Source organism: Grampus griseus, assembly GCF_964374135.1.
Source record: "Grampus griseus genome assembly, chromosome: 1".
NCBI lineage: Eukaryota > Metazoa > Chordata > Mammalia > Artiodactyla > Delphinidae > Grampus > Grampus griseus.
This window is the reverse complement of record NC_139017.1, coordinates 179,118,573-179,140,626: the sequence shown is the minus strand read 5'-3', so window position 1 is coordinate 179,140,626 and position 22,054 is coordinate 179,118,573. Positions and strand designations below refer to the sequence as shown.

The 22,054-nt window shown below is 55.3% G+C and overlaps 1 protein-coding gene across 4 annotated transcripts in view; it reads left to right on the top strand.

The window, feature by feature from the left end:
- Positions 1 to 209: 209 nt before the first annotated feature.
- The window catches only part of KCNAB2 (potassium voltage-gated channel subfamily A regulatory beta subunit 2), a gene marked incomplete at both ends in the record, with an annotated part of 43,180 nt that continues 21,335 nt past the window's right edge, over positions 210 to 22,054 (top strand). For 2 of the 4 annotated variants that reach the window (XM_082672944.1, XM_082672942.1), the window contains 3 exons: positions 210 to 427; positions 18,659 to 18,702; positions 19,488 to 19,525. In XM_082672944.1, the coding sequence (XP_082529070.1) occupies positions 210 to 427; positions 18,659 to 18,702; positions 19,488 to 19,525 (300 nt within the window). Of the gene's footprint in view, positions 428 to 11,889; positions 12,102 to 18,658; positions 18,703 to 19,487; positions 19,526 to 22,054 lie in introns of those variants that run through there. The other 2 variants (XM_082672945.1, XM_082672943.1) reach the window with 1 other exon arrangement.

Below are 22,054 nucleotides of genomic sequence, written 5' to 3'. Positions count from 1 at the left end.
TGTTTACATTCCGGGGCCGGGCCCTGTCCCCAGGCGCCAAGAGCCCTTGGTGGCCACTCTATCTGGAGGACGTGTCCCTGCCGCAGCCCCTGCCCCAGCCCCAGGGCCAGCGTCCAGCCTGGGCACCGGGGATGGCGGGATGCTCTCTAACCCATCACCACTCGGCGTTTCCCATCCGGACAGCGGCAGCTCCTGGGCCGGGTGGGACCATGTTGTCCATGACGTACAGCGAGAGCCTGAGGAGTGTGGTCGGCAGGTGTCACTCAGACTGGGCCCTGCACCCCGTCCGCCAGGCCAGCACGCTGGAGCTGCAGCAGCTGCGGGAAGTGCGGGCAGCAGCCCAGGCCAGGAACATGGAGAGCTTCCTGCGCATGCACGGCCTCTCCCTGGACAGCTGCACCGCCCGGTGCACCGGCATGAAGTACCGGTAAGGGCTGGGCTGGGCGGGGACAGGAGGAGGTCCCCTGGCCGAGGAGGGGGCCGAGGCAGGGGCTGCGAGAGGGATGCAGCCCAGGAAACGGGGTAATGGCGTCACTGTCAACTGGGGCAAACTCCTTGGGGTTTAAGAATGCTGACCGTGGGACTTCCCTCGCGGTCCAGAGGTTAAGACTCCACGCTTCCACTGCAGGGGGCACGGGTTCCATCCCATTTCGGGGAACTAAGATCCCACGTGCTGTGTGGCGCAGCCAAAAAGAAAAGAATGGGGCTTCCCTGGTGGCGCAGTGGTTGGGAGCCCGCCTGCCGATGCAGGGGACACGGGTTCATGCCCCAGTCTGGGAAGATCCCACATGCCGCGGAACGGCTGGGCCCGTGAGCCATGGCCGCTGAGCCTGCGCGTCCGGAGCCTGTGCTCCGCAACGGGAGAGGCCACAACAGTGAGAGGCCCGCGTACCGCAAAAAAAAAAAAAAGGAAAGAAAAGAATGCCGACCGCATAGGAACGTATAAAAGAGGAAAATGAGAGTCTGCATATCCTTTCCTCCAGAGATAAGCTCTGCTGCGTTTGGTGTGTCCTCCATGGGAAAAGAGTATGGTTTCTTGAAAAAACTTTGCAGCAGGGGTAAACATACTATGTCATTTGTCTTCTTGCCGTGTCATTGGGACACATTAATTATCAGGGGTTGACGAAACACAAATTAGGGGAAATCCCTCAATTCATCGTCTCTACCAACAAATCCATCCCAGCACCAGAAACCCATGTGAGGTCCTGGGGACCAAGATGTGCTTAAATTGGGCTGTCCTCATGGGAAGTGGCCTCTGAATTGGTTGCTGCAACTACGCTTGTAACTGTGACCAGCAAAGGCTGTGGAGTAGGTGTCCCTGTGTTCTCGGATGCGGGCCTGGAGGGTTTCTTCTGAACCTCAGAAAGACATTCTGTTTAGCTCGCTTGTCCCTGAAATCAGCATCTGGGACAGTGCTCCGACCTGCCCACTTTCTCCTCTGAAAGCCTCAGAAAGTGGCCAGAGGAGCCCCAGCGCTGGCGTTTGAGTTGATAAGTTACATATACGAGGCTTTCTTCCTGTGCCTCCCAGGGACAAGTCCTGGCCAGAGCCAGTTGGCCAGAAGGGACCCCACCCACCCACCTAGTCTATGTACTGTTGCCAGATTTAGCAAATAAAAATATAGAACGCCCAGTTAAATTTGAATTTCAAATAAACAACCAGTTTATGCCATCATCGGGACGTAATAGCAGAAGTTATTCGTTGTTTATCTCAAGTCCAGATTTAAGTGGGTGTCCTATATCTGATTTGGTTTCCATCTAACGCAGGCCCCAGGGGTTATCTGACTGTTCTCTGGAGAGAAGAACAGAGACCAGCCCTGTTGCTGTAACATTTTCTCCTTTGGACAAGTGTTTGGATCTTCAGCATGAGGTTGTCATTTAAAGATATAAAGCACTTCTGCCCTGAGTCCATTAGATGGCAGGATTCTTAAGGCTTTGCATTATAAATCCAGTTGTAAAGGAAGGACAAAGGGTCAGCTAGTTTGGCCTCGAGGATCTCCTGATTCTGACGGAAATTTCTCAAGAAGGAGATGAGGGTCTGCATTTTTTCTTTTTCTTTCTTCTTTTTTTTTTAAAGATTTTTTTGATGTGGACCGTTTTTTAAAGTCTTTATTGAATTTGTTACGGTATCGCTTCTGATTTATGTTTTGATTTTTTTGGCCTTGAGGCGTGTGGGAGCTGAGCTCCCCGACCAGGGATCAAACCTGCACCCCCTGCACTGGAAGGCGGATTCTTAACCACTGGACCACCAGGGAAGTCCCCGCATTTTTTCTTTTTTTGGCAAGTCATTGATACTTTTCATTAATCCCGCAAATGTTTACTCAAGATCTATCTACTTGGCTCCAGGCAACAGGCTTGCCAGATGCTGCAGGAACAGGACAGACAAGGTCCCTCCCCACCCCATTGGACATTACATCCTGCTGGGGGATGGCAGAGAAAAAGCAAGTAAATGCCTAAGAGAGTCAGGGAGACCAGGGGCAGCTGAGACCCCAGCCGTCTGAAAGGAGGACCAGTTGAAGACATGGAGAAGAACTTTCCAGTCCAAGGGGACAGGGGCACATGTGAGGGAAAAAGGCCCAGGGCCAGAGCGAGGAAGGCAAGTAGAGGTGAGGCAGGGTGGGCAGGCCGGAGCCCGTCCCCCGTCCCAGGGAGACCTCACCTCCCTCGGGTGTGGATACCGTTTGTAATGGAGGGGGCACTGGGGTGAATTTTGTCCCCCCCAATTTCATCTACCCAGAACCGTGGAATGCGAAGCTATTTGGTAATAGGCTCTGTGCAGATGTAACTACTTAAGACGAGCTCACAGCGGAATAGGGTGGGTCCTAAATCCAGCGCCTGGTGTCCTAATAAGAAGGCCCAGTGAAGACGCATAGGGAAGAGGCCCTTTGGTGGTGGAGGCAGCAGTGGGAGGGACGCGGCCACAAGCCAAGGAACCACGGCCACCAGAAGCTGGCGGAGGCCAGGATGGATCCTCCCCTGGAGGCTTCAGAGAGAGCGCAGCCCTGCCCATACCCAGATTGCAGCCTTCTGTCCCCCGGAGCTGTGAGAGAGTCAGGTTCTGTTGCTTGAAGCCCCCCCAGTTCGTGGAACTTTGTCATGGCAGCCCCAGGACCCGAACACAGCCGGGGGGTGTGAGTACTGGAACAAATCTCTTATTTGCCTGACACTCCAAGGAAAAGGTCTGTGTCCCATCTGAAACATGCTGGACTAACTGTGGGGCTGAAACACCCTGGGGAAACCTGCTTCCCAAGGAGCAGAGTTGACAAGAAAACCACTTGAGGCTTTAGCATTGGATGGGCCAGATGTCGCCCCGTAGGGCCCGCCCTTTATCTGGTGGATTTCATCTTGCTGCCTCCAGGGGTTTCGGTTAACTGGGAAGAGGGCCTCGGAAACCACGACCAAGGGTTATTAAAGATCCCAGATAGATGCCGTTCCGCGGTTAATGTTCCCGGCAGCAGCTGGGCTGGGACTCAGCTAAACCTGGTCTTAAATATTAATATAAAAAAGATAAAGCCTCCAGATAAGTGCTGCTCCGTGGAGCAAGGCGACGACGTACCTCGGGCACAGACACCATATCAGTCGACCTGAGCCTGCAGCTGCGGGAAAAGGCTTTCTTGTTAACTTTTCCCATTTTTTTTTTTTTAACTGTCCTCAACTCTTGCTGTTTAAAAAAAAAAAATGCACTGAATTTTTAAATCTACACAGTCGCTTTGTAAGCTCCCCTTCCCCATGTCCACCTGACTGTAGTGATGGAGGGTCTGGAGATGTGGCCTGAGACAGGGCAGCAGCTGTGGCCACAGGCCGGCCAGAGGCTGTGACCTGGGCCCAGGCAGTGCCAGCTGGATACCGGGCCTGGTTCAGGTGTGTTCCTTGTCCGCTACCCACGGCATCAGGAATGAACCCAAAGTTCCCACCATGCGCGGCCCTTCCTTCCTTCCTTCCTTCCTTCCATATCTCAGACATGCAAGCTCATTGCATCCTCAGGGTCCTTGCACATTCTATCCCCTCCCCTGGAAGGTGTGTCCTCCAGATTTTCACAAGGCTCCCATCATCACACCTTTGGCCTCAAAGAGACTTTCCGCACCACCCAGTCTAAATAAATGCCCAGTGAGTCATCCTCAAGCTCACTGTCCTGTCTCTCTTACCTTGTTTTTGCCCATCTGCACCCCACTGAGAGCACAGCCTCTGTCTGTTCCCAGCACCTAGAACATTTCAAGCCTCTGTAAGTATTGCCTGGGTGGCATTATGCGGCCTTGGTCTTAACCCACTTTTCAGAATATTCCCCTGTAAAGTACGTCTCCTTCCTGCTGCTTCCTTGGCAGCAGGACTGGAAGCTGTGTCTGAGACTCCCTGATGCAGCCTGGAGGGCGGGGAGCCCCGGGCAATGAGCCTTGGTCGTGAGCTTCTGGTAGGGCGGGCCGTCCTGCGTGCCTGTGGTTTTTGCCTCTAGATCGTAGCCTCTTACCACGAGCCGCCTACAGGAATCACGGGCAGTATTTGATTCGTGGTCAAGTTCATCGAACAGACTCTCCAGTTGCTCATTTATTCACAGGAGGTCAGTCAGGGAAGACTTCCTGGAAGAGCTGGGAACCCAGATGTGTCTTAAAGGATGGGTGGGAAAAGGAGGAAGAACAGAGTCCAGAGAGGGACGGTGGGTGGAGCAGTGCAGGCGGCCAAGCGGGGGGCCGGTCCACCTTGAGACAGTCCCATATCAGTGTCCTGGGGCTGCCGTAACACAACGCAGTGCCCAGAACAACAGCTGTCTATTCTCTCATGGTCCAGAACCCGGAAGTCTAGACCTGGGGTCAGCAGGGTCACACTCTCTGAAGGCTGTAGGGAAACATCCTTCCTTGGCTTTCTTTTTCTTTTTTCTTTTTCACTGGGGTATAGTTGATTCACAATGCTGTGTTAGTTTCAGGTGTAGCGCAAAGTGACTCAGTTATACATCTACTTATATCCATTCTTTTAGATTCTTTCCCGCATAGCTCATTACAGAGTATTGAGTAGAGTTCCCTGTGCTATACAGTAGGTCTTTATTAATTATCTATTTTGTATATAGCAGTGTATATATATCAAGCCCAATCTCCCAATTTATCCCTCCCCCGTCCTTTTCCCCCGGCAGCCATAGGTTTGCTTTCTACATCCGTGTCTCCTTGGCTTTCTTTGCCTGTAGACACATCACTCCAATCTCTGCCTCCATCTTCACGTGACTGTTTTCCCTCTGTGCATCTCTGTCTGTCTCCAGATCTCCATCTCCTTACAAATACAGTAGTCATTGAATTCAGGGTTCACCCCCAATCCAGCAGGAACTCAATCTTCACGTAATAATATCTACAAAGATCCTATTTCCAAACGAGGTCACGTTCACAGGTGCCGGGAGTTAGGACTTGAACATGTCTCTTTGGGGTCACATTTCAACCCACAGCGGGTCCCAAGGGCTGTCTCAAGTCCTGAGCCTGCAGGGACATCGCTGAGTATCGTGAGGGGAATCCTGGCTCCCCCGCCGGTACCTGTATGAACTTAGACAAGTCACCTGGCCTCTCTGTGTCTCAGCGTCCCCATCTGGAAAGCAGAGACTATAGTCACTTCCTCACAGAAGTGTGCTGAGGACTAAAGGCGATAGTGACGGAACTTAGGGCTCCCGGCTTGGCTCCTGGTGGGAGAGAAACCCCAGTCTTGGAATCTCATGGGCGGAAACAATAGCACCTGGAAAGCAGATGGGAAGGGAGCGGGGAGGGAGGTGGCGAGACGAGCCCGTCACTCGGGACGAGCTGCCGTGCAATGATCCGGGGGTCCCGCGTGGGCCCCCGTGGAGGGCCGGCCCAGGACCGTGGTGTCAGCCACCCATGGCCTGCATTCGTACTGGGTCTGCTTCTGCTGGCAGTGGCCACCGTGCTGGGGCCCAGCGGCGGTCCCAGGCCTGGAGACAGCCACCCATCCCTCTGCGGGTCCTGGGCCTCCCGCCCCAGCTCCCCTGCCTTTACAGGGACATCACAGCTTCTCCCTCCCCTGTGTCGGGCAGGGACGGGAAGGGCTGAGCGATCCTAACACAACTGCTGGTGCGTGGCTTTGTAACCAACGCACAGCACAACTCAGTGTCTCCCAGGCCCTCCTGGCAGCGGGAATCTGGGGGTCACCTGTTAGCAACACGGATCCTCAGGCCCTGCCCAGAGATTTGGGGGATCCGCCCCCAAGAGGCTCCTCTGATTGGGCAAGGACAGGAACCCTGGCTGACTGGCTCTCTGCCGTCCACCTGGAAAGGCGGGGGTCAGCACAGCTCAGTCAGACCCGCAGACGGGGCCAGGCAGCGTCCCCACCCTCACCCTTTAATCTGGGGGTCTGAGAGCAGGAGCCTCCGCTGTGAAATGAGGGCGGGCCCAGCGTTAGTCTCCCTCCCTTGACCTCTCTGTGCCTCGGTGTCGTCCAGTGAACGGGAGCATCGCAGGGCCCAGCTGAAGGCTGTGGTGGGAACTCAGTGAGCTGCTGGCAAAGCGCTCGGCGCGATGGCTGGGGCGCAGCGGGCACCGTGTAAGTGTTAGCGCTGTGGCCGTCGTCACTGTTGTTATGCCTCCGAGGTGCTTCTAAGGATGAAAAGAGAAAAGGTGCAGGAAGTGCTTACTCTGGCCTGGGTACAGCCACTTAGTACAGCGCAGCAGCTAAGAAGCAAGAGGGGCCAATTCACGGCTGACCCGCCTTCCTGCCTTTTAGGGCGGGTAACGCTGGGCGTGACTGGGGCGTGAGCTCCCAAAGGAAGCACAGCCACAGCACTGAGCCCCCAAGGGGGCTTCCGCTCTCACGTACCAGAGGACACCTCCTCCAGGAAGGCCACCGGTCTGCCACCCTTTGCTCTCAGAAACCTCAGGGGCCAAGGACCTCCCATCCCACTGCTCCATCAGGGTGGCCCCCAACTCTTCAGCAGCTGCCCCCGCCTTGGGCAGGAAGTCACTGTTGAGTACAAATCAAGACACAGTACAGTTGGGGCAGCCTTACTGATACAGGGGAGGCACCCAGGCCTCTGCAGGGCACAGCCGAGGCTCGTCCTCATTCCTGAGCTGCTGCTGCGGTCCGTGCTTTGAAAAGCCATCTTTAGGGAATTCCGTGGTGGTCCAGTGGTTAGGACTCCCCACTTTCACTGCTGAGGGCCCGCCGGGTCCAATCGAGGGGCACGCCCCCCCCAAAATTTAAAAGCCATCTCTAAAACTTCTACTCCAGGCCTCGAGGCTTCCACGGGCCTCATTCTGTGCAGGGAGGGTCCTGTCCCCTCCTACTGTGAACCTGTCACTGTCTTGGGGGAAGGATCTGGCTGGGCCCCAGCTTGGTTATCTCCCCATCCCTCACTGGGACAGGTGGGGGGTGGATACCAGACACCACACAGGAAGCTTCTGTCCCGAGAAGCTCTCTTTGGTGGCGCTCTGTGGACACAGCAGAGCTTTTTCATTGGGGCGGCTGCCCCTCTGATGACTCACAGCAGGAACCAGCTGCTTTGTTTTAACAATAGCGGGTACTGGAGAGGCAGAAAAAAACCCAGAATCTGCTGTGGATCAAAATCAACCATCCACACTCGACGTTTCTGCCCAAAGCCCATTTCAAGTCGACCAGCCCGTGTCTGGGACTCACTTCTCCACCCAAACGTGTTTGAAAGGAGAGACCCTTTGGGGGTGACATTTTACTGTGGCAAGTTCTGGTCAAGGTCTTAAGCTTTCAGCTTTCCATCCTTGTCTAGTTCTTGTGATTTTCTAAGAACATTATGAGTTGTGACCGCTGTCTGGGGCACATGAAAAGTTACAGACTCTGGCCAGCTGTGAAAACCCACCTACCCGACTTCCCCTCTTGGCAGTTCTCCGCTGGACCCAGAGACACCTTTGTCCTGGATTCCCTGGGCGGGTTCTGAGGTCAGATGTCCATTCCCATCATCCCCGCAACACGTTACAGTGGGATGGAGTCGGGGCTGGGGACTCTACCACCAGGCCAGGCCCAGGAGGTCCTGCGAGAGTGAAGGCTTGACTGCAGCCGAAGTCTGGGAGGGCCGCTTCCTGCTGTGGCTCCCAGGCCCCTGGTGTCACTGGGGAGGCTGAGGTTGGCGACACTGGGAGGAAGGAAAGGTTACTGGTGCTTGCGGGGGGCGGGGGACTGCTTCGCACTGCATGTACGATCTCAGCTGATGCCAGAGAGGTCGACAAGGATTTCAAAAGCAGAGAAACAGGAAGGGCACTCCCACAGGGCACAGCAAGAGTGAAGGCCCAGAGACTTTTTTTTTTTTTTTTTGCGGTACGCGGGCCTCTCACTGTTGTGGCCTCTCCCGTTGCGCAGCACAGGCTCCGGACGCGCAGGCCCAGCGGCCATGGCTCACGGGCCCAGCCGCTCTGCGGCATGTGGGATCTTCCCGGACTGGGGCATGAACCCGTGTCCCCTGCATCGGCAGGCGGACTCTCAACCACTGCGCCACCAGGGAAGCCCAGGCCCAGAGACTTTTGAGGTCATTGACATTTTTTTTTTTTTTGGTAAATACACCCATTTAAAGCATCCAATTTAATGGTTTTAGTACAAACGGTTGTCCAAAAGTCACCCATTTTTTAGAACATTTTCATCACCCCAAAAAGAAATACTGCGCCCACGTTAGCTATCGTTCCCTGACTCCCCACTCCCCCCAGCCCCCAGCAGCCACTAATCTACTTTCTGTCTCTGTGGATTTGCCTGTTCTGAACATTTCATATGAATGGAATCATACAATATGTGACCTTTTGTGACTGGTCTCTTTCTCTCAGCATGATGTTTGCAGGGTCGTCATGTCGTAGAACGTATCAGTACTTCATTCCTTGGTGTGGCTGAATAACACTCTGCTGTGCGGCTCAGACCACATTTCTTTTATCCATTCGTCAGTTGATGGACGTTCGGATTGCTTGCATCTTGGGGCTGTGATGAGTAATGCTGCTGTGGACATAATGTGTTCAAGTTTTCGTGTGGGTGTAAGTTTTTCGTTCTCTGGTTACATACCTAGGAGTGGAATTGCTGGATTGGGGGTGAGGCGGGTGACCTTTTACACACTGTGGTGACTAAGTTTTTGTGGATCTCTCTTCAAGCTTAAAGCACACCATCTGGTTAAGAACAGCCCCGGAGGAATAGTAAGACGCTAGCCCTTGTAGGATCTGACAGTTTGCCAGAGCACAGAGAACAGTAGAAGGTGGAATGAAGTAGGGGATTTCCACATCCTCTCAGCCAGTGCACAGCACCACTCAAAGCTCCTGATACGGGCTTCCCTGGTGGCGCAGTGGTTGGGAGTCCGCCTGCCGATGCAGGGGACACGGGTCCGTGCCCCGGTCCGGGAAGATCCCACATGCCGCGGAGCAGCTGGGCCTGTGAGCCATGGCTGCTGAGCCTGCGTGTCCGGAGCCTGTGCTCCGCAACGGGAGAGGCCACAACTGTGAGAGAGAGAGAGGCCCGCGTATCGGGAAAAAAAAAAAAAAAAAGCTCTTGATAAAAACACAGCTTCCCAGGCCCAGCCCCGGAGCTACCGATTCAGTAGTCGTGGCTGGGGCCCAGGAATCTGCATTTGCAACAAGCTCCTCTAGCATCCTGGTCAGGTGTGGAGCATCCCTGCTGTGGGCATGAGCTCCATGAGCCTGGGGAGGAGCGAAAGACAGAGTCTTTGCTACCTGCAGCCTCTTTGGCAGGCCTGTGGGCTTCCTGGGGGCCAAGACCTGCTGTCTTCAAGTGCAAGGTTCCAGCAGGTGGAAGGGCCAGCACCGCGGGCTGTCCTTCCTCCTTCCCATCCCCCCACCCACCCAAGGGGCTCAGGAGGGCCCCACCCTACCCTGAGCTCAGGGACCCAGGCCAGCCAGGCCCCGAGGTTTTTACGGGCAGGTGGAAGAGGAAAGGCAGAGCCGGCCTGCGTGTCCCGAGGGGCCCCACTGGCCTCCACACGTAGCGTCTGTGAGCTGCCAGGGCCCCTGGGCAAAGGCACCAGATCTGCCCTCCCCAGGCCTCTATCCCCGAGTCCAGGTCCCCACCTCATGGGTGGTTCCTGCTGCCGAATCAGGCCACGGGGAGGACAGAAGGGGTATTCTTACTGGTGGGGATGGGGGAGGGCCTACACACAGGGGTCTATCCTGACTCCACGGCCAGAAACCCTCTCCCTTCTGCCGAGGGACCGTGGGAGTGCTTCCCAAGGACCGGACCCCTGTGTGAGTGCTTTGCAGGAGTGATCTGGCCATGCCTTTGTGACCTGCGTTGGACACGAGAGCCCTGAGGCTCGGAGAGGGGGTCACTTACCCAAGGCTGCCCAGCTCAGGCGCAGGGAGGCTGGGACTGGAACAAGGTTTTATTCTTAACTTCTGTGCCAAGAAGGCAGGGCCAGAGCTGAGAGCAAGTTCAGCCGCCATCTACTGTGAACATCTCTGGGTGGATTCCTCTCTGGGTCCCGTCAGAGCACAGGGTGGACAGCCAGCAGGTGTGGAAGGTTCCTGCAGAGCCAAGCTGGGAGGAACAGCGTGGTCCTCAGGCCAGCCGCCTTATTCTGGCAGTGGATACCCAGGGACCCAGAGAAAGCAAGACGCCCGCCTGGGATCACACAGCGAATTAGCAGCAGAGCCTGAGCAAGACCCCTGACCACCTGCCTCCCATCCACCACACTTTCTCAGCCCTTCCTGCAGGGCAAGATGAGATCCAAAATGCAGCTTTGGCCAGGGCCACCCTGCAGAGTGACAGTGGCATGCTCGGGGTCAGAGGGCAAAGCCAGCCCTTCCTGCCAACGGGGGCATCTCAGTGGGTCTCAGGAAACCCGTGAGCTTTGTTCTGTCTTCATCCTGATCCCATGAGTGTGGGAAAGGAGGATGGGGTAAAGCAGGGGGCTCTTCATTCATCAATTCATTCACCCATTCATCCATCCATCCATTCATTCATTCACTCCAGAAGTATTTATTGAGCACGTGCCGAGAGCTAAGTACCGTGTGGAGGGCTGGAGCTTCTCGGGTCTCTGGCCCCTTGACCCCGGGCTTCTTTCCTAACGTCACCTGCGTCATTACCACCTAGACAGAATGGTCCTCTCTCCTCCAGATTTCTGGTGATTGGACTTCTTGTGCTGAACCTTGGTGGCAGCCCCACTTTCCTGGGTGGGAACCACCAGGGGACAGGGCTGGCCAGGCCAGCTGCCCGCACGCTCAGCTGTCCACCTGGCTGCAGTGCCTCCCGTGTGCAGTCGCGGCTGAGCAGCTGGTAGCCTGGAGCACCGGCGCCGACCTCCCGGGGATCGGCCAGGGCGATCCGGGCGGCTTGTGCATCCGCGTCGTTAATAACGAGTCACCTCCTGCACCTCCCATGCCTCGCGCCGGTCACCTCGATAACTTGGTGGGAGTGCCAAGAGCCACAGTGCGCAGAGCCAGGGGTGGACGCCAGGCTCCCTCCAAGGGACTCGGGGAAGCCTGGAGAAGCAGCTGCTCCCCGGAGCCCTGGGCTGCCACCCTGACGGGAGGCGCCCTCCCTCTTCCTCCTGCTGTCAGGGGACAGCAGTGCCGCTCATTGGTCGTGAGTTACTGGCAGCCCAGCCCTGCCGAACACAGCTGGGCTGGGGGCTCGGGCGGACAGAGTCAGACCAGGGTGGGGCAGAGGAAGGACCCGCAGAGAAGGGAGAGGCAATGGCATCCTCCCCACCCCTCGATTTCTGAGTTCTATCTGATCAGGTCTTTTCTAGCACATTTCTGGAAATTTCACCCCCTTCCCCCGGAGAGCACACAGGCTTTTCTGCGTCAGAAATCTGCACTCCTGAAGCAACGCCTGGTGGCTTCTTCACCTTCTGGGATAAGGTCTTGTCCCAGGCGGAGCAGGGCTTCCAGGGGCAGGTGACTTCGGAACCCGGAAGGAGGGGGGACGTGGCCAGGAGCTGAGCGCCGGAAACATGCAGGTGTCCTTCGTGTGCTCGGAGCATGGCCTCAAGGGCCGGGGCCCCGAGGAGCGTCTGGGCCGGCCGGCAGCCAGCAGCCCCAGCCTGGGCTCCCGCAGCCATTTCCGCGCGGTGGCCATGGTGGCCCGGAGCCTGGGACAGCTGTCGGTGCAGAGCCTCCTGAGCACAGGCGAGGCCAGCGTGGTGCACCCCGGGATGAAGTGTAGGTACGCGGTGCGGGGCGGCTGTGCGGGGTGGGGGCTGCCCTCCCACCCCCGTCTGGGGGAGCTTTGCAGATGCGGGGAAGAATAAAATCGAGGCTCAGGGTCAGGCTGCAGGGGAGGATGATGCCTTTCTTTCCTTCTGCTCGTTTCTTTCTTTTCTCGGGAGGGCTCACTATAGCTGAGCGCCCCCCCCATACTGGACGCCAGGTAAAGCTTCCTCTTTCTGGGAACCCCGTGGCACCGGCCACAGACCCCTGCCCTCCCCCTGGGCACACAGGCCCCAAAGATGCCCCGTGGGTGGTCTGATGCCTTTGCAGCCAAGCCACCTTGACAGACCTCAGTTTAATAGTCAGGGAGACTGGGTGAACCATGTGATGGAATTAGATCTTCCCCCCGCAACTGAGCCCGACCCCAGGCCTGGGCTCCTCTGCAGGCAGGGCTGATGCTCCACGGGGCACAGAGCCACAGCCGGGGTTCCCTGCTAAGGGCTCAGTCCAGGCTGCCGTGTGTCCCTCTGCTTCGGCCAGTCCCCACCTACTCTGGGTACGCTCGCCATGACTAGTACGTAGAGAGCGTGCAAAGCACCCGTGTCAGGGGGCAGGGGCCTTCCTGCTGTTCCTTGCATGCCCCCCTTGCTCCGTCCAGGGCCTTGCTCGGGTGCCCGGTGGATGTACCCACGTGGAAGAGGAGGGCTGGCTTTGTACCGAGGCTCTGCGAGGGCAGGGTTGTGGGTCACCAGGCTAGAGGTCTAGCCTTTCTCACTCATGAGTTTCTCTTCACTGAGAGCCTTTAGCGCTTCGAGAATGGTATTGTTGGGGAAAGGGGAGTTCTTACAACAAACCGTCTGCATGAGCTGGAAAAGCTACGTTAGGTCCCTGGTTCCCAACTGCTCTCAGTGACTCAGATCTCACAGGCCAGCCTCAGAAAAAGCCACAGAAGAGTCTGGTTGTGTTTGAGGAGAATGTCTGGGTTTCTAGCTGGTGTTGGTGCCAACTTGAAAAGTATTGAGAGAATGAATCATTAACAACTGAACAGTGTGGCTTGAAGCAAAACCAATGCCCAGAAGTTGGACCTCACGTGAAGGAGCCGTGTCATAAGTCCCAGGCGTCCTTGAGACGAATTCTGGAATAACTGGCTCCTTCTGCGTCTCCACCCGTATCCTTTCCTTCCCTGGTCCTTGGGGGACATTTGATGTTCTTTTATGGGCCTCTGGGGTACAAGCCTTTTGTTCCCATTCTCTAAATTCAGTGAGGACAGTCCAGAGCAGAATTCTCTCTTCTAGAAGCTCTGGTGGTTTATATCTTTGGTTCAGTGGGAATCAAAGGCTAAGAGTAAACAGAATCTATTTTTTAGTTTAGATTCGTGTTATCCGCTGGGACTTTTAAGCCAGTCCTAGGATATCAAAGGAGTTAGTACAAGTGAGACCATTTCCAAAAATACGAAGCACTCTGTAAATGGAAAACGTGGCCATCGACGTGATTTCCCTCCCAAGCTCCTAAGATCCACTGAGGATTAGATACGTCCAGGAGCCTGAGGGCTTAAGATAACTGTATGCCTCTGTGTGTGTGCACCTGTGACTGTGCATCTCTCCGTGTGTGCACCTTGTGTGTGCATCTCTCCGTGTGTGCACCTTGTGTGTGCATCTCTCCATGTGTGCGTCTGTGTGCGTCTGTGTGTGCGTCTGTGTGTGTGTCTGTGTGTGTGCATCTCTCCGTGTGTGCCTCTGTGTGTGTGCACCAGTGTGTGTGCCTCTGTGTGTGTGCACCTGTGACTGTGCATCTCTCCGTGTATGCACCTGTGTGTGCACATCTCTGTGCGTTTGTGTGTGTGTCTGTGAGCACACATCTCTCCGTGTGTGCACCTGTGTGTGCACATCTCTGTGTGTGCATGTCCGTGTGTGTACCTGTGAGTGTGCAGCCCTCCATGTGTGCATTTGTGTGTACACCTGTGTGTGTGTGCATCTCTCCGTGCATGCGTCTGTGTGTGCACCTGTGTGTGCGCATCTCTCCATGTGTGCATCTGTGTGTGCACCTATGTGTGAGTGCGCATCTCTGTGTGTGTCTCCGTGTGTGCACCTGTGTGTGTGTGCACGTCTCCGTGTGTGCACCTGTGTGTGTGTGCGCATCTCCGTGTGTGCGTCTCCGTGTGTGCGTCTGTGTGTGCACCTGTGTGTGGGTGCATGCATGTGCACGTGTGTGCGTGTGGCACATGTGGAGGCAGGGAGGGCAAGACAGGCAGTAAAGGGAGGTGGTCGTTGGGCCAGAGGGTTTGCAGTCTGAGGAAGTGGGTTCAGATCCCAGCCCCAGCTCCTCCACACTGGGGGACCCCCGCCTGTCCTTACACATGGCAGGGCCCGGGGAGCTTTTCTTGGCAGCGGCAGGAGGAAGGTGGGTTCATTTCCCTGTAGGATCTGTAATCTCATATCAGCTGAAATGGGAGCCAGAATCCAAACCACTGGATCCCCTCGCTGAGCAGGAGGTGCCTGCCTTGGGGTAGCTGTCCCATGGGGTTGCTCCATAATGACTATCCCAGGGCCACAGCCAGGGGGCATGCAGCTAGGAGCTGCAGGGGACCTGATCCAGATCTGCCCCAATTCTGACCACCTCCTTCAGCAGCTAGCCCTTCACAGTGACGCTGAAGGTGTGTGGCCTGCACCAGGGTGCCACGTTCTTGCCAGGGGTGCTCAGTGCGGGGGAAGGGGTACACCAAGCCCCGTGAGCAAGGAGAGGGACCAGCATTTGATCCTGAGGGTCTGGCCCCAGGGCCTGGACTTCTCAGCCCCACGTTACACCAACAAGCACCCCTGGGACCCTGCAGCTGCCAGCTACCATCTGATAGCAAAGACCCGGAAGTCCAGGCCTGTCCTCAGGGAGCCTGGAGCCTGGGGGCTGAAAACAGATAATCCCCCGCAGGGTGACAACCAACTAGAAAATGCCCTGGCAACCCTGTCCGTCAAGCCAGCTCACCAAGACCCAGTTGCTTTCCATCACCTGATCATATTTTTGTCCTCCGCCCGGAAGGCTGAAGGTAAAGGCCCTGAACAGCTATTTTTACAGGATTTGTAATTGCCCGGAGTCTGAGGTGCAGTGTTTAGGGGTGCAGCGCATCGGGGGGCTGCGTGATGGGCGTCAGCTGTCTTCCTCCAGCAAAGATTAAATCCCTAAGCCCTCACTAGCCATTTTCCCAGACCCCAGGAGGGACATGAGGCAAATTAATAAAGACTAACGTTATTGGGGTCGAGAGATTTAGCCAACTAGTTTATCATGATGTCAGGTTTTAATTAGGGGAGGAAAAGCTATAGGAAACGATCTTCGCGTGTTGAAAGTTTCGAGTGGCAGCGTGTCACCAGCCCTGGTCCACCCGCGGCTGTGATCGGCTGAGCTCTGCCCACCCCCCCTGAGCTGCCGTATTTCTAAAGCTCCCAGCCCTGAGATCCCTGTCCCTTCTCGTTCCTTCTCCCGAGGCCTGGCAGCGGATGGCAGAACTAATCCCATCATTTTAACAGGGAAACAACTTGAGCGGGGTAATTGCAGCATCGCTGGGTGTCCTAGTTTTGCTAAATTATTCCTGTGGGCGGTGGGTGGAGCTGCAGCTGCATCGCCCAACACTCTACGTCCCGTCCGAGGAAACTCGGAGCCCCTTCTGGTGGGCGAGGGGTGTCACCTCTCCTCAGGCACAGGCTCTGGTGGGCTCAGCCTGCTGTCCTGCGTCCTCACCTGTCTGCTGCTAAAGCCACCCAGCCCCTGGACACGCAGCTCGTGCCAGCCCTTGGTTCCACTGTGATAAAGGGCAGTTGCAGGAGGACATGCCTAGAACTTGACCTTCAACAGAGCCTCACCAGGAAATTGTTCCCTCACTGTCACGCACGGGCGGTGGTTTTGCAGAGGCAGGGGCTCAGCCTCCCTTCCGGCACCGGATTCATCTAGACCACGTACCCAGGCCTTCGAATGCCTGGGCATTGCAAACAAGGTTCTGAAGGTTTTTGTGTCTGTGAGCATTTCCAGGCAAGGAGTGTCTCAAAGGGGTCTGTGACCCCAAAATTGTTAAGACCACTGATTTCAACTTTTAGTCCTTTTTGCTCCATTACCAGACCGCTCATAAGCAACGTTCTAATTTCTCACCACAAGCATCTTCTAGCCAGTGTGAGAAGATTTACCTAATCTGCTAAACGGAGCTGGCCTGATGCAGGGTCTACTGGTGAAGTCATTGTGCTTTTCTTTCTTTCTTTTTAAATTCCTTTTGAACTCCAATTTCCTTAAACACGAGAATACACAAGTTTACTCTCTGCTTAGCAAGCGACATCAATCCAAGCATGGTTTAAACTTTATAAGAAAACTTTTGAAGAATGCGTGTGTCTACTCGGCCCTTGAATTTCATGCATATTGTATTTGAAATCTCTCATAGCAAATCTGAAGGTAAATCAGGAATATTCTCAGTATTTTTTCCCAGTTTTTTATTTCTGAGATATAGTTGACCCATAACATTGTGTAAGTTTAAGGTACAACGTAATGGGTTGATACATTTACCTATTGTGAAACAATCACCACGGTCAGTTTAGTTAACATCCATCACCTCACATAGTTACAAATCGTGCCTCTTTTTAGGGTCACAAACCAAGTGTCTCTGGGTCGGAATACGCAAGCAATGCTGCGGGCACTAGTAGAGTATTTCACTGATTTATAGGGGAAAAAAACAAGGGGAAACTTCAGTTCCCTTTCTAAAACGGTAACGTTTAAAGCCTGTTGGATTTGTCCGTTGTTGTTTCTCGTTTAAGGAAAAGGCTGCTGTCCCCCGTTCTGTGCTCTCTGTGACCCTGTGCCCCAGGCACATGTGTTACCCCATTTCATCCTCATGGCCACCCCCTGAGAGAGGCAGCATCTCGAGCCCATTCTACAGATGAGCCCACCGAGGCATCAGGCAGTTACATGACATGCCCAGGGGCAGGCATACAGCCTGGAAGGTCGAAGCAGAATTTGAACTCCAGCTTCAGAGCCTCTGCTTGTAGCCACTGCCGATCTGCTCCCCTGCCCGAAAAAGAAACCAGCTGTGATTATGTCCTCAGGGAAAAATCCCAGCATTCCCTGTAGGAACAGTGGGCCAATGGCTGGGCTGGTTTTAATGGGAAATTTAACAAGAAAGCTGGGCAGTTTAGAACTACTTTAAATTTGGTGACAAACTGTTATCAAACCGCTTACAAGTTTATTCTATCCACCCCCGACCAACGACCACCTGTAATGTGGGCAGGGTCCAGGGATCTTGTAACCAGGGAAACCCAGGCTGCAGAAGGTCATAGTGGGCCCATGTCAGAGAAGGGCAGGTCCCGCTCAGCCCCACACCTGCTTCCCAGGGGCCACATAGGGTAGAAAAACAGGACAGAGCATCCACTGAAGTTAGAAATGCCAGACGGCCCTAGGGAAGGAGGTTGGGGTTCACCCATGGCATCTCTCACAGCGCTCTGGCTTCCCACTGCCTAGAAGGGTATCGCACCCCGGGCTGGTCCCAGGACCGGGATGCCAGCAGTGGGAACTCACGAGGGAAGTGGACTCCCGCTCTGCCACTTGTCAGCCTCACCATCTGGGCAGCTCCCATGAAGGGCCGGGGCTGCGGGAGCACGCCTCTGTGGCTGGGAGCATGTTCTCAGAGCCTGGGTGAAATCGCAGGTCCAGTGCGCTCTTCTGTAAAATGGGACTGTCAGGAAAAGAGAAGCACCTGCCCGACAGAGCTGTCGGGGGGTCAGTGACACCCGGCCTGTTGCTGCCCTGCAGGCTCCCAGGCAGCCTGTGCAGGATGGACAGGCCGGGACGAACCGGCACCCCAGCCCTCAGCAAGGCACTGCTGCCCTCCATGACCTCCTAAGGACATTAATGACAGCCTGCAGCTCACCCACGTGGACCCCAGGATGTGCCCCATCTGGCAGGTGCCTCAGGGGGCCTGTGAGGGAGCCCTGGACAGTCTGTTCAGCTGTGGCCACTGGGTCTGATCAGGACGTGTGCTGCCAGGGGATCTTGGCTCTCACCTTCCTGAGCGGCCCTGGCTAGGGGTCAGGCCTGCTCTGGGCACCAGTGCCCTTCAACAGGGCTCTCATCTGCCCCCACTTCCTCCTGCAGAGAGACAGGGCCCAGGGCTGTGTGGCCCAGGTGATGTGGGACTAACTTCTCCTCCACTCCTCGGAGAGAGAGAGTAAGATACACAAAACCACAGACGTGACACTAAAGAAATGGAAAGAGAAGCTTCTTATAAGAGGATACCCTGCATCCGGGGCCACAAGGCCTGAACCAGTCTTGTTTCAGCCCATGAAATAAGATGGGGTCCATTCCACGTTTTCTCCCCGAGGTGGCTCCCGGGGCCCTGCCGTGGTCACAGCGTGGCCTGTCCCAGCAACGTGGCTCTGCCCTGGTTGGCCCTTTACCCCCAGGGTAGGCTAGCAGTGGGCCTCTCTCCAAAGGACCCCTTGCCTTCAGAGCCTCAAAAGAGGTGGGTGGGCAGTTCGGGAGGCTAGGCAGCAGAAACAATGGGTTCTGCCCTGGCCGCTGAGAACTCACGCCACGTTTGTTTTCCAGGAACCTGGGCAAGTCGGGCCTCCGGGTCTCCTGCCTGGGGCTTGGTGAGTGTGGGGTCCTCTTGGTCCAGTGGTGCACAAGGAAGCGGGGGTGGCAGGAAGGCCGGGGGTGGGGGAGGGAGCTGCACCCAGAGCCAGGATTGGGGGGGGAAGATGCTCGGTTGCCATGGTAACCAAGAGGCAGTTGGGGAGGGGCCTACGAGAGGGAGGAGGGCAGAAATGCAGCCTTAGCAAGGGAAGTGAGGGGAGTACCAGGGCCCTCTGCACACACAGCCCACTGCCCAGCAGCAGAAAATCAGGGAAGCACCCTGCCCGCGGGGAACCAGCAACTTCTTGCCTTACGTGACAGAGTCCCTCATGAGGGGCAGTCAGATTTTGCCCTTTTTCTTCTTTTGCCAGATATGAACTCTGTTCCCAGATCACGCTGTCTCTCCGCCTCCACGGTGCACACGTACACACACGCACACACACACCGCCCAGCAAACGCGAGGGCATGGCTGTCAGCCCTGCACATCTTCAGGGAGGCAGCCCTGGTCCCACTGCCCACGGCATGTCCCTGGAATAGGAGCTGCAGCGGCTTGAGCGCCAACGAGCATGTCAAAGCCCTGCAGTCAGCTGCCTGCTCTGGGCACTTACTGTCCCCTTGGTTCCTTGGCTCCAAGAGAGGGAGACATGCCCCAAAGGCCAGGTGTCCACGCATGCCAAGCACACGCTCCCGCAGAGCGGCGTGGCTGCCCCACTGCGCCCTGCAGCCCGAGGTCCAAGCGCCCTGGGGAGAACTGGGCTTCCCGGGGCCATTCTCTGACCTGAGCCTGTATCTCTCCTATCAGGAACATGGGTGACCTTCGGAGGCCAGATCACGGACGAGGTAAGATGGGGCTCCCTCGTTCCCCCAGGCCCCAGGGAAGGGCCGCCCATGCCCAGGCACGTGGTAGAGTATGCGAAATGCACCAGGTAGTCAGTGCTCAGGGCAGCCGCCTTGGCTCCCCTCCTACTGTTTCTCCAGGGTGCCCTGGGGGACAACAGGAAGGGTGAGCCCCGTAGTGGCGCGAACACCCAGCAGCTGGGTGCACTGGGGCTTCAGCAAGTCCCTTAAAGTCCCAGAAATCAGGTTCCTCACCTACAGAACTCCTATCCCACGGTTAGCCAGAGGAATTCAGGGAGAGCACATTTTCCAAATCATCAAGCCCGATGCAATCCTTTGCCACTCCTACAGAGGATGCGCACGTGAATCTGAAACATCAATAAATATCTGTTGGGGTCATTTAGAATTTAGACCCTGGAAATTTTGCTGCAAACCGAAGACCGAGGAGCTGAATGTTTGACCAGGCTCCTAACTGCGCATGCCCCACAGCCGTCGTGAATGGGATGCACGGCCATGGGATGCACTTGCTGGGGCTTCTCTCTCCACAACTGGGATTCAGTGCAGCCAGCGTCTGTCCTGGAGAAGACAGTGTTCCCAGGCTGGTGTGCACTTCGGGGCAGGGAGTGAATATCGTGGAAGTGGGAACAGCGGTTTTGCTCAGAGAGCTCTGAACCTCTGCACAAGAAGATGTCTTCATGTCTGCTCTACTTCCTATTGGAAAGATTGCATTTAAAAATGAATAAGTGAGTTCACTTGAGACCTTGTAACTGTGATTGCTCAGTTATTTTTCAAAGGGAAAGCTTGGCTTCCATCGAAATCTAGATGCATTTAATTTGCATTCTCGTTCCTTTTTCTTTATGACAGTAGCTGTCGTAGAACTATTTGCCCTGGCTTTAAGGTTCTGGGGGCTATCTCAGGTAAAGTCAGGAGTTTTTAAGATGCAGGGAATTGTTTCACCTTCAGCCACCAGATTGGTTCCAAGCACCTAGAAGGTTGGAGCCCCGGAGCCCACGTGGTCTACCCCAAATAAGTGTGTGATGTCTAATTCGCCTGTTACCCTTTCGATGTGAAAGAATTCTGTGGAGGATGTGACTTCATTTCCTAATGGCATTAGCTATGCTGTGTGCATTGTCCTTGTGGGAAAGATACAGGGAATTGGCCGGATGGTAACCGTCCAATCAGGTGACTTTTTCACCAACAGATCCATTACACCCAAAGAGTATTGATTAATGATCCAATGGCAGCCACAGCTGGCTCCGGCCTCCACCGCGGCTCCATCAGGGACATGGTGACATGTCTGAAGATGATGGAAGTCGTTTCCAGATGCCACAAAGCTGGGAGGACAGCGGATACAATACATGACAGATTCGGGGTTCTAAAAGGTCCTGGCGGGTGAAAATGATTGAGTGTAAGAGCCAGCGGAATTTTCCTATTAAACCCTACAGTTAGTGTCCCAAACAATCAACACATCAAGTCTGAGGGGCCCACCTCTCCGCGGTTCAGAGGAAGAATGCCTGGATTTCATCCTTTAGCTGGCTGCCTGGTCTGCACCAGCGGCGTTGGCGCCACAGGAAGCAAGGACCCTCCTGGGCTGCAGAGAAACACGTGTGCTGCCCAAGCCCAGAGCGGCGCAGGCTGGGACCCCGCTCCGGCTGGGTGACCCCACCTGGAACACATGTTCCTTGCAAACATCATGTCCAAAGGAAGGCGTTTGGAATGCCACAGAATCCAGACACAGAGTCCTGTTTTTAGAGTTACCTCCTGCGTGCAGGATGCCACCCCCAGATGCCAGAGAGACACAGAAACAAGGAACTGGTGGGTTTACTATGGCAGAGTGGCGTTCCCCCGCAGGACTGAGGAAATGTGAGTAAGTGATGGCCTGGGGGCCACATCTGGTTCCCAGCCTGGTTTTTTTGTTTTGTTTTTTCTTTCTTCTTAAATATATGAAATGTAAAATTTGCCATTTTAACCACTTTTCTTGTGGTTAAAATAAGCATAACATAAAATGTACCATGTTAACCATTTTTTAAATATACAGTTCAGCGGCATGAAGTACGTTAACTTTGCGGTGCAACCATCACCACTGTCTATTTCCAGCATTTTTCTTCACCCCAAACAGAAACTCTGCACCCATTAAGCAATAACCCCCCAGCCCCAGGTAACCTCTCATCCACTCTCTGCCTCTATGAATTCCACAGCCCGTTTTTGTAAATAAAGTTTTATTGGCAGGCAGCCACGCCAGTTCGTTTACATATGGTCTGTGGCTGCTCTCATGCTATGAGGGCAGAGTGGAGTAGTTGCCACAGAGACCATCCGCAAAGCCTAAAATATTTACCCTCTGGCCCTTTACAGAAAAGGCTTGCCATCCCCAGTCCTATGGGGTCACAGCAGCATCTGCAAATATCTGTGGGTTGTCGTCCCAGGGAGGGAGGCTTCTGTGGGCTGGGCAGGGACACGAGGAGCAGACGGTGTTAGTAAACCTCAGATCACGTGGCCAAGTACCAGAGCTGCCCCGGACAGAATCAGCTTTCC